Genomic DNA, 15,835 nt, shown 5'->3' with positions numbered 1-15,835 from the left:
AGTATCTAGCGTAGGCTACTTGTTTATAAATGAAGAGTGGGTATTTTGATAATTTATTGGCAAGACCATCAGTACCCATAACAACTGTATCATTGTGTAAGTAAACATATTTTTAAGAAACATTAGAATAACACAAGTAGGAGCAGCCTTTCAGCTTCCCAAACCTGCACCACCATTTAATATGATCATGTTTTGCCCCAGACCTTGCCAACTCATGACTAGATTAGAAAAGGTTCTTGTTAAATGCACCACAAGTAGAACTCCTTGAAATTTGTTATTCACGTGAAGCTCACAGAGTAAACAGTGTACATACAGTAATAATAAATACAATGATGATACGACGAGTGCAAAACACCAGAATAGTGCAAGATTGGAGTGCAAAATCCAAGCAGCGCAAAAGTACAACAGAATAACCGATGAGATAGAGTTAAGAGTCAGTGAACATAGAACATAGAACTCCAGGAATGGGGTGTGAAAGAGTGATTGGTTCAGGAGTCGGATAGTACTGGAGAAGAAGCTGTTATTATATCTGGACCTCCACGCTTTCAATCTCCTGCATCTTCTCCCAGATGTTAGTAGAGAAAAAAGGGTCCAGCTGGAGTGACAGGCATTCTTGATCATACTTCTAGCCTTCCTGATGCTCCCCACTGTGAAGATGAACTGGATGGAAGGAGGTGATGAGCCTGTGATGGACTGGGCTGTGTTCATCGCTTCTAGTTTAGTTTTAGTTTAGGGATACAGCATGGAAACACGACCTTTGGCTCACCTGGTCTACTTGCTCTCTTGAGACTGCCATGGTGTGGCCCTTAGAAATAAGTGATACCTTGACCATTTCTCCTGTTCAGCCTCTACTTCCCGTCAATGCTGTCCAGAGGGAAATTAATAGTTTAGCATCAAAGAGTAAAAGTAAGCATGCAGAATCTTTCCATGAAAGAATCCACTGTTTGTTTATGATAACTTGAATCCTGGCTCAGTGGGGAATTTTTATTTGTCATTACCCAGGTCGACCAGAGATGCTTCATGTTTCACAGTGGTTCTGAATAACCTCCGTGTTTTTGTCATATTTGAATGGTTGATGCTTGTGCGCGATTTCCTGCAAACTTCTGACAGCCCAAAGAAACCAGAAAATGCCTCACCAGCGCGTGACCGAAAAGTGGGCAGCGAAGTGTTGATTCCCAAAACTGTCAAGTATGGAGTTGTCACAAAACGTTCGTCTGTGCCAATGCCAAATGAGAAATACCTGGAAGTGAAAATCAACGTAACCGGTAAAAACTGCAATTTATCTTTAGAAAGTTAATACATGTTTATATGCCTATATGTTCCCAGATCTGTTTCTTTTGAAGGTATCTGGAGAATAATTTTATATTTCCTTAAAATCTCCATTCCTGTGGTCATAGCTGTTCACTGTTCTACGTTCACTGGGTATAGTGGTCAGCTGCTTAGGCATTGGACAGACAGTTTGAAATTCTCTCCCCTGAATTAGGTGGTGGTGTTTGGACAGCAGTTGAAACATATTAATTTAGCATGGATTCATCTGGACTTGGAAGAATTAAAATTACCAATAGTTTTCACCATGAGGACCAGCTGGCAGTATTGGCTGGCCTGTGCACAAATGCGATGTTGACGGGTGAATGGGACTCACTGCTTTCAAGTCGCTTGTTAACAATCATTTTACTTGCTCGGACACGCATAACTTATGTTCATCACAAAATCTTGAGGCTGCGAGAGTTCATGTATGAAAAATAATTCAGTGGGGTAAACTATACAATGCTGAGCCTTCATTGAATTCAAAATATAATTAGCCATCTGTTGCAGAAGATATTTTCTTGAATTTTTATTCCTGCTTTCACAGAATTGTTTGTACATGCATTAGTCAGTGGTATCCTGAGGTGCAAAATGCCACCTATTGTCTTCAGTGGTCTATTTCTTACAATACCTGAATAAGTCAAATCTGATTAAAGCACATAGTGAATTTGACTTGATAAAACCATTATTTTACAGGCTACCAAACCAGTTCAACACCATGTCATTAGCATTTAAATGTCTTTGAAGCAACCTGCATCCAAATTTTTTTTTTTAATGGATCATGCCCAAATAAAGTAACATTCTTTTGCGCTACTCCCATTGAATGGGATTGTTTTTTCAATTGTGTAGTTTAAGGGTTAAATATCATTTCTGTCTCCAATCCCTATTTAGCTTGACTTAAAGAACCAACGCTAATTATTTCCACAGGTACTGAATTTGTAGTGGTTGAAGACATGTCATGCCATGATACAAATGCAGTCATTCTGAAGGCCACGACTGTGCTCACCTACAAACCACGTCTAGTAGATCGGCCTTTCTCCGGCAGTCTTGGAGGAATTGAGGTAAAAATCACTGCAATATCATATGAAGAAAATAAAATTGTTTTACAAGTTAACGGTCATTTTGTTTTATATTGCATTGCAATGAGATACCTTTTGCACTGTGTAATCAAGATAACTTTCTAAATATACTCCTATTCAAAAAAGATTAATATCACAAGTGAATTATTAATTTGTCATTCGGTCACTATTTCCAAAACAGTTTACTTTGGGTTCAAAACCCAGAGATACCAGTCACTTAAAAATTGAGAAAAATCAAATATAAAAGTTATAGAGCCATAGACTCTATAATGAAGTTTACTTCAATTTAACTCGGGGCTTGCTGGATTGAAGTCAAAGAACTGGTTGCTTTCCTCATGGGGCTACTTTTTTCCTGCTGCTCCTTTCTTATCGATGTGACTAAAGTCAGTCACCTGAGTTGTAAAATGTCTACTATGTACTGCAATACTTTAAAAAAATTAATTGCATTGATATTTTCATATTTTAAAACTGCAGCAAACACTGGCTAGATTTATTTTCTCATTTTTGTTCCAGATTGTGATTCTAAACCTGTGCTATTTTACCCTATTTACAGGTGTTTTCATGTCGACTTGGCAGTGAGCAAGAGACTGCATTGTCCATTATCGATCCTGTAAATGTGCAGATAGAATTGATTGGCAACCCTATCTACCAGAGGAGCTCAGGTCTACTAGATGCCTTTGGTAGTGAGGATTTCCCACCAGTACTTGAGGTATCATTTTAACAGATGACTTCTGAGATTTGATTGTCAATCTGTGATTGTTAATTGTTCTTAGCTATGCAGTAGTTTGGAGTGCAACAATCCGATTAGTTTCTTAATTAAGAAGAAGGAAAATAAAGGGCCTGTTCCTGCTATTTTTGTAGGCAACTACAGGTGACTAGGCTGGCCGGGGTGTCGCCTGTATTGTCATGAGTAGTCTCCTCAGTCGCCCAAAGAGTCATAGTGTCTTTCTGGTCGCCGCTGGATTTTCAACATGTTGAAACATTTTCTGAGACAGTCGGCGACAGTGGGTTTGACACCAATGAGCGCAGCTTGACTTCTCCTTACGTAGGTGCTGTCGTGGTTGTCGTCAGGTGATGTAAGTTGTCGCTGGTGCTGACTTCGGATTTTTTTTTGTTAAAGTAAATGATTCTATTTCAAATTTTATGTCGAAGGGGGGGTCCAGTCGCCTATTTTTCAGTGACCTGCTACGACTATGACAGTCACCAGCAGTCGCCTAAAAATAGCCTAAGTGGGACAGGCCCATAACTCTCTGTTCCCTTTTTTCGAATACTGTGTGTAAGCTCCTGCAATTGACTCTTGCATCTTTCAACTTGAAAGAGACATACATTTGAGGGTAGATGAACATTGCCGGAAATCTGAAATAATAGAAATGCTGGACATGTTTACTGTTTCCATTTCCACGGATGCTGCCTGAACTATTGTGATTCCAGCAGGTTCTATCCTTTTTAAATGTTGGGATTCTGCATGAAAACAATATTTTTGTCAGTATATTACTGAAGAAGCCTTTAAAGTCATTCATCAGTAAGTTTGGGTTTAAAGAAGAGTAGAGAGAAATTCAAGCAGTGTTTTATGTGGAATAGCAGCTATTTACAGTCTAGTGATTGAAGAGATTCCAATTGAAATGGTTGTTTATTAGATCACTTTTGTAAAGGAATGCACATTTAACATTAAAGTACTGTGTTTTGCGTTTCCATACATATGTTTTATAAGAAAACCAAAGATGAATAGCACATGAGATTGAAATACTGATTGCAGGGAAAATGTCAAACTGCCAGTGGCAATTGTGCGGAGTTGCTTTGCTGACCTTTCTCTAACCCTGACACTACTGTAGTTTCCAGCCCTTATTACTCAGGGCATCACATGCAAGAATCATGGATAAAATTGCTACTTTATTTTCCCTGCTTGCTTCATTTGCTCTTTTAAGCAATACTCATAATTTGCAAATCACATTGAGGCAGTTAGACACCAGATTTTATGAATTGCAGAATAGAGAAACCGAGGAAGTCAAACCAAAGTCGTAAAGGATTTCCAGATGTAGGTTATTGCGATATTAATCATAAATCACGAAGGACGATAAAAAGGCGTTTGACTTTGAAAAGAAGACTTTTTAAATCAAACAGAAACCAAGAAGTTTTTAACTTCAACCATTTAACATTTTGATCAATGCAGAGTAGTAATCCACCAGGGACAAATACATCATATATTTAGTGCTCCTGAACTGAACATCATAGTATAATAAATCACGAATTTGGAGTAAAGATTAAGAAAGTCTGAACGTAAGTTTTGTCCTACAATTCCAATGAGCTTTTGCCCTCTTTGACCTAAGTTATAATGAGCATCACTGTTACACAAAGCTCAATATCAAGGGCCTTCATTTATAACATCTATTTCCAAGAACAATAACGAGTGAATATAATTTTACACCACTGCTAACATAAGATTGAGACGAATTTGAAGATCAACAGTAAATGAAGCAATTTTTATTTGATAGTTTTAAAAGCTTTAATTTTCCCTGGCTGTGGCATGAGACATTGGTGCGACACACCAGAGTCTGATACCCTCGTCATAAAGCCACTGTAATTTTCTGGGTTCAAAGCAAACATGTGGTGGTACTTTTAGTTGAGGGTGGAGAACAGATTGAAGAAGATAGGAGGAGTTGGATTTTGGATGTGGTTACTGTTTTATGCTATGCATTATAATCACTTGCAGATTTATTTAGCTTTTAAAGATTAAGACAAGATGAGGTTATCCTCAGTGGAATTATCATAGTGAAGGCATGCTGTGTGCGGCTCTGTCTAGCTTTACAAGGGAAGAATGGACACTTGACTGAGCTACTGGAGGGCAGCCAAAGTTCATGAAATTGACACTGAAGGTCTCTAGGTGGGAAAGGAGAGAGAGGATATATGGAGGTGGATGAATTTAGATGAAAGAAAAGAGAAGCAAAACATTAAAAATTATACATTATGTTTACACAGTCAAATTAGTTGGAATTTTTCTTATTTCCATTGCTAAACCACCTCATTTATCTGGATGAAGCACTTACAGATATTAAACTGGGTTGAATAGACTAGCGCAGCATCAAGAGTAAAAATCTAAAATAGATGCTCCTACCATTCACATCAAGTCAGTGTATAAAATGTGTCTGAAAGCACATGCTTTGAAATTGGCCATTCAAATGGCTGAACATCAATGGTTCCCATACAAATTTCTGCCTTTACAAGTTCCAGATCTTATTGGTACTAACAAGATTGCTATATCCTATTTGGCAATATCGTTAATTCCGAGAGAGCAGAAATATAATCAGTTTATATCCAAAAGAAGGGCAAGTGTGCAATCTGTGAGCATCATAATCCCAAATCCTGAACATTGACTTCATGCCACTGCCTCATTCCAAGATGGAGGCCAGAATCTTCCAACCCTTTTGCAGAAGAGTCTTTTCCATGCCATGGAAAGCTGAAATAATGTCTCCCTTTAACAGTCTTTCTCTGCCATTTTTCAAGAATAAGAAAATGAGAGTGAAAGTTAGTCTTGAAAAATGACTGGGAAACACTATAGACCTGACTTGGTGATGTCAATGCCAGCTGGTCTAAAATAGATCATGTGCTGTAGTTTGTTGGCAAATCAGTAACAGTCTTAGAATATGTAATGAGAAGAATGGGCGGCACAGTGGCGCAGCAGTAGAGTTGCTGCCTACAGTGTCAGAGACCCGGGTTTGATCCTGACTACAGATGCTGACTGTATGGAGTTTGTACGTTCTCCCTGTGACCGTGTGAGTTTCCTCCAGGTGCATCCACACTCCAAAGACGTACAGGTTTATAGGTTCATTGGCTTGAGATTGTGAAATTGTCCCTTGTGATAGTGCATGTGTACGGGGTGATAGCTGGTCCCTAGTGATAGTGCATGTGTACGGGGTGATAGCTGGTCCCTAGTGATAGTGCAGGTGTACGGGGTGATAGCTGGTCCCTAGTGATAGTGCAGGTGTACGGGGTGATAGCTGGTCCCTAGTGATAGTGCAGGTGTACGGGGTGATAGCTGGTCCCTAGTGATAGTGCAGGTGTACGGGGTGATAGCTGGTCCCTAGTGATAGTGCAGGTGTACGGGGTGATAGCTGGTCCCTAGTGATAGTGCAGGTGTACGGGGTGATAGCTGGTCCCTAGTGACAGTGCAGGTGTACGGGGTGATAGCTGGTCCCTAGTGATAGTGCAGGTGTACGGGGTGATAGCTGGTCCCTAGTGACAGTGCAGGTGTACGGGGTGATAGCTGGTCCCTAGTGACAGTGCAGGTGTACGGGGTGATAGCTGGTCCCTAGTGACAGTGCAGGTGTACGGGGTGATAGCTGGTCCCTAGTGACAGTGCAGGTGTACGGGGTGATAGCTGGTCCCTAGTGACAGTGCAGGTGTACGGGGTGATAGCTGGTCCCTAGTGACAGTGCAGGTGTACGGGGTGATAGCTGGTCCCTAGTGACAGTGCAGGTGTACGGGGTGATAGCTGGTTTGTGCGGACTTGGTGGGCCAATAGGCCTGTTTCTGTCGAAGATAGACACAAAAAGCTGGAGTAACTCAGCGGGAAGGCAGCATCTCTGGGGAGAAGGAATGGGTGACGTTTTGGGTCAAGACCCTTCTTCAGACCTGTTTCTGTGCTGCATCTCTAAAGATATGAGGCAGAAGACTCTTGCCCCAAAAGTGATGAGCTTCAATGACAATTCAAAATGAAGACCGAATAATTTAAGAGATATTACTGATATCTTTTCAATCTAGGCTTCATTTTTCATGTTCAAAAATAGAAAGAAGACTAGATAATACATATAATAGAATTATAGATAGACACACAAAAGAAGCCCATAGATATCTGTCGTAATCTTAAACTTATTTTGTTCTTGTTTCAGATCCAATTCTCCAGTCTTGACATCAGACTTTCATACAACGATGTACAGCTATTTCTGGCAATAGTGAAGTCTATACCAAAGCAGACGACTGCAGTGCCTGTCATGCCTGATCCTGGGTCAATGAATGGCAATACCAACTCATTTCGTTTGACAGGCACCTCAACAAAAGGATCTGGGAAAAAAGAAACAAGTGGACACCAAATAGATCCTGTCCTTGGTAAGTAATAGGCAGAGCAACAGAACCCCTTTATTGATTATCCTTTTTGTCAGTAGTCTGCATGCCCCTCAAGCTGCTCCCAATATGGTATTGGACAAATTATAATTGGAATTGGTATTGCTTTAATATTGTCACATACACTGAGATACAATGAAAAACTTTATTTGCATGCTATCCAGTCAAAGCATTCTATATATGAGCACATCAGTATACATCTGTCTGAAGAAGGGTCTCGACCCGAAACGTCACCTATTCCTTCGCTCCATAGATGCTGCCTCACCTGCTGAGTTTCTCCAGCATTTTTGTGTACCTTAAAGAATGAGTAAGATGAGTGAACCATTGAAGTACCATTGAACCATTGATAAAATAGCAGTTATCATATTTACTCATTCTTTAATTCTTTCCTGACAAGTTTCCCAGTTAATATCCAAGTATATGGGTTGTTTTTTTAATGTCAACATTCAGAAATGCAAGTTGGATTCAAATTGTCTAGACTCAATTAATTCTGGGCAAGTGAGGTCATTGTATCATTCTTGACTATTTTTAAACTCCAGTTAAAAGATAGTCAGTTCATCAGATCATGACTGCCTCATTAAAGAAAATATTCTTCTTTATAAATTACTTGAATTAGCTCCTAATTGAGTCATTTACGAATCTCTCCATGGTTAATTGAAGTCAAAATCCATAAGTTTGCCTGTTTTTATTTGGCAGCTGACAAAGTCACGTTATAAATTGCAAGTCTATAAGATTTGAAAGTGGGGAAAATTCCAATTGGGACTTAGCTGTTTGATATTAATCCTCTCCATTTGAAATCAGTCAAGAACCGTCATATTATGGTGGCTGAATAATGACTATAATTTTTTTGCAGCTTTGCACATTTTCCCACGGGGTTACCTTTCTAGAATAAAAACTGTTGCTTGTACTAATTGTATATACAATGTAGGTGATATAGAGGCTTATGTACAATCCTTAAATTGCCTTTAACCCATGTGAAAAGCAGAGATTGTTAGTTTTAATTATACAGCAGCATTTTCTTTCTTTTATTGCAGAGTTGCAGCTGGATCGCCTCCAAGACCTTGGATTTAACCTGGACGATTGTCGTAAAGCATTGCTGCAATCCAAAGGTAGAGAACATACATGTAATTGCAACTGTAGAGTATATTATTTTTGGTCATGCTCCTAATGTTGGAATGGAAAATTATTCTCAGGAATTTGAGGAGAGGAGGGAAAATTAAGACTCATTTATCAAATAGTTTATGAAAAGACATTTTAAAACCATTTGGTTTCCTGGAATTTGTGATTTGTAGTGTTCCTGACCCATTTCCAAAGAGGCTTTTACTAAAAAAGAATCTGAATGAAAATGTAGCCTGGATGATTGTCGTAAAGCATTGCTGCAATCCAAAGCTGGAGAACATACATGGCCCCTTCTTGTATAGTTGTTGGCTTCTTACTACATCTGGAAAAGATGGAGTGAAAGTGAATTCTTCTGCTTCACTTTAGATATCACTTCTTCTGCTCTGGTTTGAAGAGAGAAAGTTCTCTGCACATTTCTCCTTTAACATGGAAATTCATTCTGTGGACATTCCTTTAGTTACAATCGAAATGTGGCATTAATTCAAATTAATTTTGATTGCTGGTTTTGTCCCGCTGAGTTACTCCAGCTTGTTGTGTCTCTCTCCTCGTATATCTCTTGTTAGAAAAATTCTTATTTAGATTGATATTTTGACACATGTATAAACTTGTGGTTTCTGGATCCTTCAGTCTATTGAGAATTATGGAAGTTAGAATGCCTTTGCATCCTATTCCCTATAAAGATGATGAATTGCCTAACTTTAGTAGTTCACACCAGAAGTTCTTTGTTTATCGCTTGCCTATGCTGCACCAATTTCAATCCATGGAATGGTCGAACCAAATCAGCCAATATTCATGCTTCCTGCTCATTGTCCAGTGTGCTTGCTGCAAATTTAAATAATAACCTGCATTGGTAGCACTTTGATTCCACAGCATTTTATTGTTTGTTATAAACGAAGCTACTGAACATATTTAATAATTTAATTCCTGTTTGTTTCTAACGGTGCAGGCCAGCTGAATCAGGCAGCCATGTGGTTGTTTAAGAACGCTGAGCCCGTGTCGGCAGGTGCAGCAGCAATCAGCGGTGATGGTGAAGCAGGTGCAGCATTGCTTATCTCCGGGGTCGAGGTGAAAGCTGAGAGCATCTGTATCTGCTTGATCGATGACTGCATGGATTGTGATGTACCTCTTGCTGAACTTACCTTTTCAAGTAGGTTACTTGAACAACACTGTTAAAAATGACCCAGCTTCCTTAATAGACAAGTTGGAAAAGTCATTGTCTGATTCAATACTAACCCATCGAGGTGAAAACAAGGTACACACAATTGCTGGGGAAACTCAGCGGGTGCAGCAGCATCTATGGAGCGAAGGAAATAGGCGACGTTTCGGGCCGAAACCCTTCTTCAGACTGATGGGGGGTGGGGAAAGAAAGAAGGAAAAGGGGAGGAGGAGGAGGAGCCCGAGGGCGGGCGGATGGGAGGGTGGGAGGAGACATTTTCTCACTTTCTCCGTCTCTACTCCAACAGTTCTGTTGACCAGTCCGTTTAAAACAGATTCATTTTTCTTGAACCATGGCTTCCATTTGACCATGGTTGGTGAGGGTTATCAACCCTCTCTGCTTCCTACACTTCTGCTCTTCCTCTACACTCCCTCTCTTACAGTGTTGTCCTCGCCTTCCACCCCACCAGCCTCCATAGTCATCTCATTACACCAAACTTAGTTCAAGATGGATTTCAATTTGTTAAAAGTTTACAACATTATGGATAGATTTGCTGATATGTGTGTAGAAATAGTAATTGGATTAAGAGTTCATTAAATCATACTTTTGCCACAGCTCAAAGTATAACTGGACCCAAACCATCCATCAATTTTGTTGCAGTACACCACAATACAGTTAGCAGCAATGTGATTTAGAAATTACTGAAGGGGAATTTGGGTGTTGAAGACAAAAGATAATCCCAATTTCTGGGGTTGAGAGCAGGTGGCTATGGAACGCACAATTCTAGAGCAACTATAGAAGGGGTTTCATCTATTAAGCATGTTTTTATTGATCATTGAAGCAGGACTGTTTCATATTCAGGTGCTTAAAGGACCTGTCCCACTTACGCAATATTTTTCGGCGACTTGCCGGCACCCGTCATAGTTGCAGCAGGTCTCCGGAAATTTTCAACATGTTGAAAATCCAGCGGCGACCAGAAAAAGGTACGACACATGTTGAAAATCCAGCGGCGACCAGAAAAAGGTACGACTCTTTGGGCGACTACTCACGACCATACAGGCATCACCCCGCGACCGCGGTCGTGAGTAGTCACCCAAAGAGTCGTACATTTTTCTGATCGCTGCTGGATTTTCAACATGTTGAACATTTTTGGCGACCTGCTTACGACTATGATGGGTACCGGGAAGTCGCCGAAAAAATCGAATAAGTGGGATAGGCCCTTAAAGTGGATTATTTTCTTTATTTAGGATTATACTTCCTGCAGAGAGTGGGATCAAATCCAGAGGGGTCGGCTAATTTTACTCTTTCTGGAGATTATTACAACCGTGAGTTGTCAGGTAAGATCTTATTAATTAAAAATAGAAAGCATTGTATACTTCAGGTAATAACTTTGAATGAATATGCATGCTGTTACACCACGTACCAAGTGTGTTCAATGTAAAATTGTGGCAGGACCCACCTACCTGGTCTGGTCCCGAAATGGAAAATGTGGGATGGCTGGTATAACCCTGGCAATTTGCAATGAGTGGATAGGGGAGGCTAAGACACTAACCGAGTGAAGTAACAATTCTGTAGACTAGAAAAAGTGAGATAATTGGCTAACACCGAAGATAGACACACAATGCTGGAGTCTTCTTCTTGCGTATGGCGTGCACAGCCTAAAGTTGTAGGACAACTTGGTCTATTTGATTGTGCACGCCGGGTTGATTGCATTCGAAACAGGGCGGACCACGTGAAGGTTGCAATCTCCCACCCCAATGCTGGAGTAACTCAGCGGGACAGGCAGCATCACTGGAGAGAAGGAATGGGTGACGTTTAGGCTCGAGACCCCTCTTCAGACATATCTGAGGAACAGTCTCAACCCGATGCCACCTGTCCCGCTGAGTTACTCCAGCATTGTGTGTCTAACATATGAATAACTTTTATCTTTGCTAGATATATTTATTTTGCCTTTACATGGAAAACACCTTAATGATAATCCTTAAGGCTGTAAATGGGAAAAGACGCGTTTAGAAGCTCAATGAGCTTCAATATTGCAAACACACTTTTCCCACTGCTGTGGGACAAATGGTCCACAAGGAAAACCCCCTTTGGCAGTATGTTATGCCCTAGCATTTATTACATTGAAATATTTGAATGACAGAACAATATTCTGCTGTAATAACCACTAGATGGGGCTAATATCTAGTATTATTTGAGAGTGGTTATGTGCCACATCACCACCTGTGTTTAATGCTGTACACATGATGTTAGAAAAAATTGCAAATATTGAACATGTGAGGCAAAGCAGAAATAGTTGGAAATGCACAGCCTGTCCATTGCGATCCGTGCCAATTCAGTTTTGGGTAGTTTTTCACAGAAATTCAAGTGCTCTTGAAAATGTTATATTCAAACCAGTAAACTGCATGCTCTGCTTCAAATGCAGACTGACCTGCTGTGCATTTTTGGCTCATTCTTCTGTTTTAGCTTACAATGCTTGTATTCAACATTGAAAAGCTGGATTTTTGCTGTTGCTTGAATGTATTGTAGGTCAACTGTAGGCATGCTTTCCTGAGTACTCAAACATTAAACAGTTACTTCTGAGTGTTGAAGGTAGACAAAAATATTGGAGAAACTCAGCGGGCGAGGCAACATCTATGGAGCGAAGGAATAGGTGATGTTTCGGGTCGAGAAGCTTCTTCGAAGGAATAGGTGACGTTTCGGGGCGAGACCCTTCGGGCCTCGACCCAAAACGTCACCTATTCCTTCGCTCCATAGATGCTGCCTCACCCGCTGAGTTTCTCCAGCATTTTTGTCTACCTTCGATTTGTCCAGCATCCGCAGTTCTTTCTTAAACACTTCTGAGTGTTGTGTTATCAGTGTATGTATTCTTGTCCTTGTGACTGCACATCATTGGATGTAGTGATGGGAACTACTGCCAATGCTCAAAACTTAAAAAGCAGGCACATTTTTAATTTGGTTTTAAAAATTGTTGCAATTTTGTAATTTATGGGGAACAAAGATATTAAAACCCTCTGGTGCTGGTGTTGTGACAGATTTTGGTTTTTTTAAAGAACGTCCATGGAGCCCCCCCCACCCCGTTCATCTGAATCATTTAAATTACAATACACTGGGACATGGGACCTGAAGGGTTTTATGTGCGCTCTTTTGATTTTCTGGCTGACGTGGCTTATTAGCGAACAGACTGCTGGATAGGATTTTCCAACACCAAAGACTTTATGTCCTTACACAGACAACAAGATCTTTCAGCAGTAGCCAAATCTCCGCACAAAGAACAGAGTAGCAGTGTTGTTTGATTTATTATTTCAATAAAAGCTTTTCTGTACTCAATGAATTATTTCTAGATCATATTGCTGAGGAATTTGAAATTGAGGGCATTTTGATTCCAGATTTGTTGCAGAAATCCAATAATGTATACTGTTATTTCTTAATTCTTTTAAAATTTATGATGAGCTGTAAGACCTCAGGTTTACTTTAAACTTTATTTTGCCAATCAGGTCTCCAATGTATCAGTATTTAACTTCCTGGCCAAGTTATTGTGAAAACCTCGTGCTCTTGCATTGGCATCCAGGAGAGCATACTTGTCCTGCAAGCTGCAGTTAGGCATAGAGTTCACGCACGCATCGGCTCAGTTAAATCTCAGCAACATTCAACTGCATCAGCTTTGGCCAGGCAAGGACCAAAGAGGTGTGGATTTGAAATATGGAAATCTTTGCTTTGATTCATAGCTTGTACCAAGTTGGCAAGCTCTGATTATTGTGCGGTCTTTGAAAAGAGTCAAGTCAAGTTTTATTGTCATTTGTCCTGAAACGGAACAGTGAAATTCTAACTTGCAGCAGCACAGCAGATATATAAACGTAGTATTATCAGCAACTGCATCGAGTTGCATGTTGCATAAAGTACATCGTACTCTATGCAACATGCAACTGTTGTAAACAAGCTGCCTTGGCAGGGGTTAAATTTCCAGACTAGTATTTAGTACTTTGACACCTTACATTTGATCCAGAGACATGAATTGGAATTGGTGAATTTAATTTCAAGTAATTCAGTTATGATCTCAATGAGCATACAGGGTGATCATAAAAGAAGAAAAAAATCTGGCTCGTTGATGTCCTCTGTGAATGAAATTATCCAATCTTACTTGCCCCCTGACATGAATCACTAGTCCCCAATCCAAGGGGTGATTATTGGCAGGACAAAAACATGTTTACATCCCATGAATAAAGTAAAATAGTTTTTGAATCTTGAGTTTTAATAACACAAATAAACGATAGGATTTGGAGGTCTTTCAGAAGAATGGAGATATTACAAGGGCCAAAGTACCAGTATTAGGTTTCAGCAAAGAAAAATCGTCATGAAATTAATTATTGCTTGGTTTTGCTCTTTTCTAAATCAGTTCAAAGTTTCCAATGCAATTTTTTAAAGAATTATATGAACAAAACGATTAGCACTTGGGGTTAGCCTCCCTAGTCCAGTTCTGACAAAATACAAAATTTGAATTTCAAATGTTGTCAGGGGATCTTACCAGCCAGTAGTGACAAATATAGCAACACATCGGAAGTGTAAATGGACCAACTCTCCCTGATACAATATTCAGGATATTGCTAATAGACCAATTTAATTACAGTCTGTTGACAAGGTAACAAGCAAGAATGTGACGGTGCAAAGCTCTTATCTGTTCAGTATCAAATCCTTCACAAACTTTAGATCAATTGCTTTGGTGTAGTTCGTATGCTTTTCATAATTTGGATGCCTTGAATCTCCCCTATATTTTTACACTAGGGTGGGAGCCTTTTGCTGAACCTTGGACAACGTTCCTGAATTGGCAGCAGCAAGCAGCTAGCCGTCTTCACCCACCTCGACTTAAGTTGGATCTCCAAGCAAAACAGCGGCTTGACATCAACATTACATCTGTCCTGATGGGTAAGGAATCTTCAGTAGTAACAGGTCGGCAGAGCTTAGTGCAGGCATTGTGTTAGCTGTTAACTTGAGGATTACCTGTTGGTCTGTGAAAATTACTGGAGATTTATGCTGGCTGGAACTTTGTAACCAATGCCAACCATTAGTTTATATGAGAGATGTACAGAAAAGTTATTGTGAATGGATGTACAGCAGTGAAATGTGAAATCTGCTTCTATACATCTCTATTACACTTATACATTTCAGTTGGTATCCTTGCTGTCTCATATTCTCTGTAGTGGCTGGTTTGAAGGAGGAAGAATTCTGAATAAAGTGTCTCCACAGATGTTAAATGTTCATTATTCCAAAAGTATAATTTCCAACCCAGCCCAATCCCTTTCATTTTACTGTTCTGTTTGTTTTTTATAGAGCAGTACAAAAGGACAAAAGCCTCTTGGATTGCTGACTACTGTAAGGAAGAAAGTGAAAGTTCAGAAACATCTCAGTGGAGGACTGGAATGTATGTCGATCCATTACTCGGACAGAGTAAGTACTTAATATAAAAAAGTGTAGGACACTTTCTTCCATTGTTAAAGGTAATAAAAGTCTATCAGAAAATTGAATTTAGCAGTCTTGCTTAAATTATCGGCTCTGAAAGTGCACCTAAAAGTAGAACGTCCTTTGGCCCACCATGTCCCTGCCGAACATGATGCCAAGTCATCATGTCAAGGGTCCCAACCTATCCATGTTCACCTATCCATGTTCACCAGAGATGTTGCTTGACCTGCTGTGTTACTCCAGCACTTTACCAGCATCTGCAGTTCCTTGTTTCTACATGATGCCATGTCATCTTGACAAAGTGACCATGGGCTCATGATTGAAGGTTGCAAGCTCCCAGTTGAAGATATAACATGTATTGAATGGTTAAAGCAGCAAATGCAACAGGCTGTTTTCATGGACAAAAGCTCACTAGATGGAAATGTGGGTCAGATACATCTACATCCCAATGACCAACTGATGTTTCAATCAACTCCAAAGAGCGGTGGGAATTATTCATACTGCGTGATAGCTAGATTTTGTTAGATATAGTTTCAAATTATTAAATTTCTAAAATTTGTTAACAATGTCAAGAGTTCAAAATCTGTTATTAATTATTAGT

General features: G+C 39.9%; 1 protein-coding gene across 5 annotated transcripts in view; it reads left to right on the top strand.

Annotated features, from left to right (window-relative positions):
• Window positions 1-15,835, top strand: part of vps13d (vacuolar protein sorting 13 homolog D) — a 181,853-nt gene that overhangs the window by 57,471 nt on the left and 108,547 nt on the right. For all 5 annotated transcript variants that reach the window (XM_033048439.1, XM_033048438.1, XM_033048441.1 and 2 more), the window contains 9 exons: window positions 1,003-1,265; window positions 2,233-2,366; window positions 2,938-3,093; window positions 7,271-7,487; window positions 8,537-8,611; window positions 9,568-9,768; window positions 11,025-11,114; window positions 14,560-14,700; window positions 15,106-15,222. In XM_033048439.1, the coding sequence (XP_032904330.1) occupies window positions 1,003-1,265; window positions 2,233-2,366; window positions 2,938-3,093; window positions 7,271-7,487; window positions 8,537-8,611; window positions 9,568-9,768; window positions 11,025-11,114; window positions 14,560-14,700; window positions 15,106-15,222 (1,394 nt within the window). The remainder of the gene's footprint in view (window positions 1-1,002; window positions 1,266-2,232; window positions 2,367-2,937; window positions 3,094-7,270; window positions 7,488-8,536; window positions 8,612-9,567; window positions 9,769-11,024; window positions 11,115-14,559; window positions 14,701-15,105; window positions 15,223-15,835) is intronic.

Source organism: Amblyraja radiata, chromosome 31, assembly GCF_010909765.2.
Source record: "Amblyraja radiata isolate CabotCenter1 chromosome 31, sAmbRad1.1.pri, whole genome shotgun sequence".
Classification (NCBI taxonomy): Eukaryota; Metazoa; Chordata; class Chondrichthyes; order Rajiformes; family Rajidae; genus Amblyraja; species Amblyraja radiata.
Note: the sequence above shows the minus strand (reverse complement) of the source record. Positions and strands in the feature narration are given on the sequence as shown.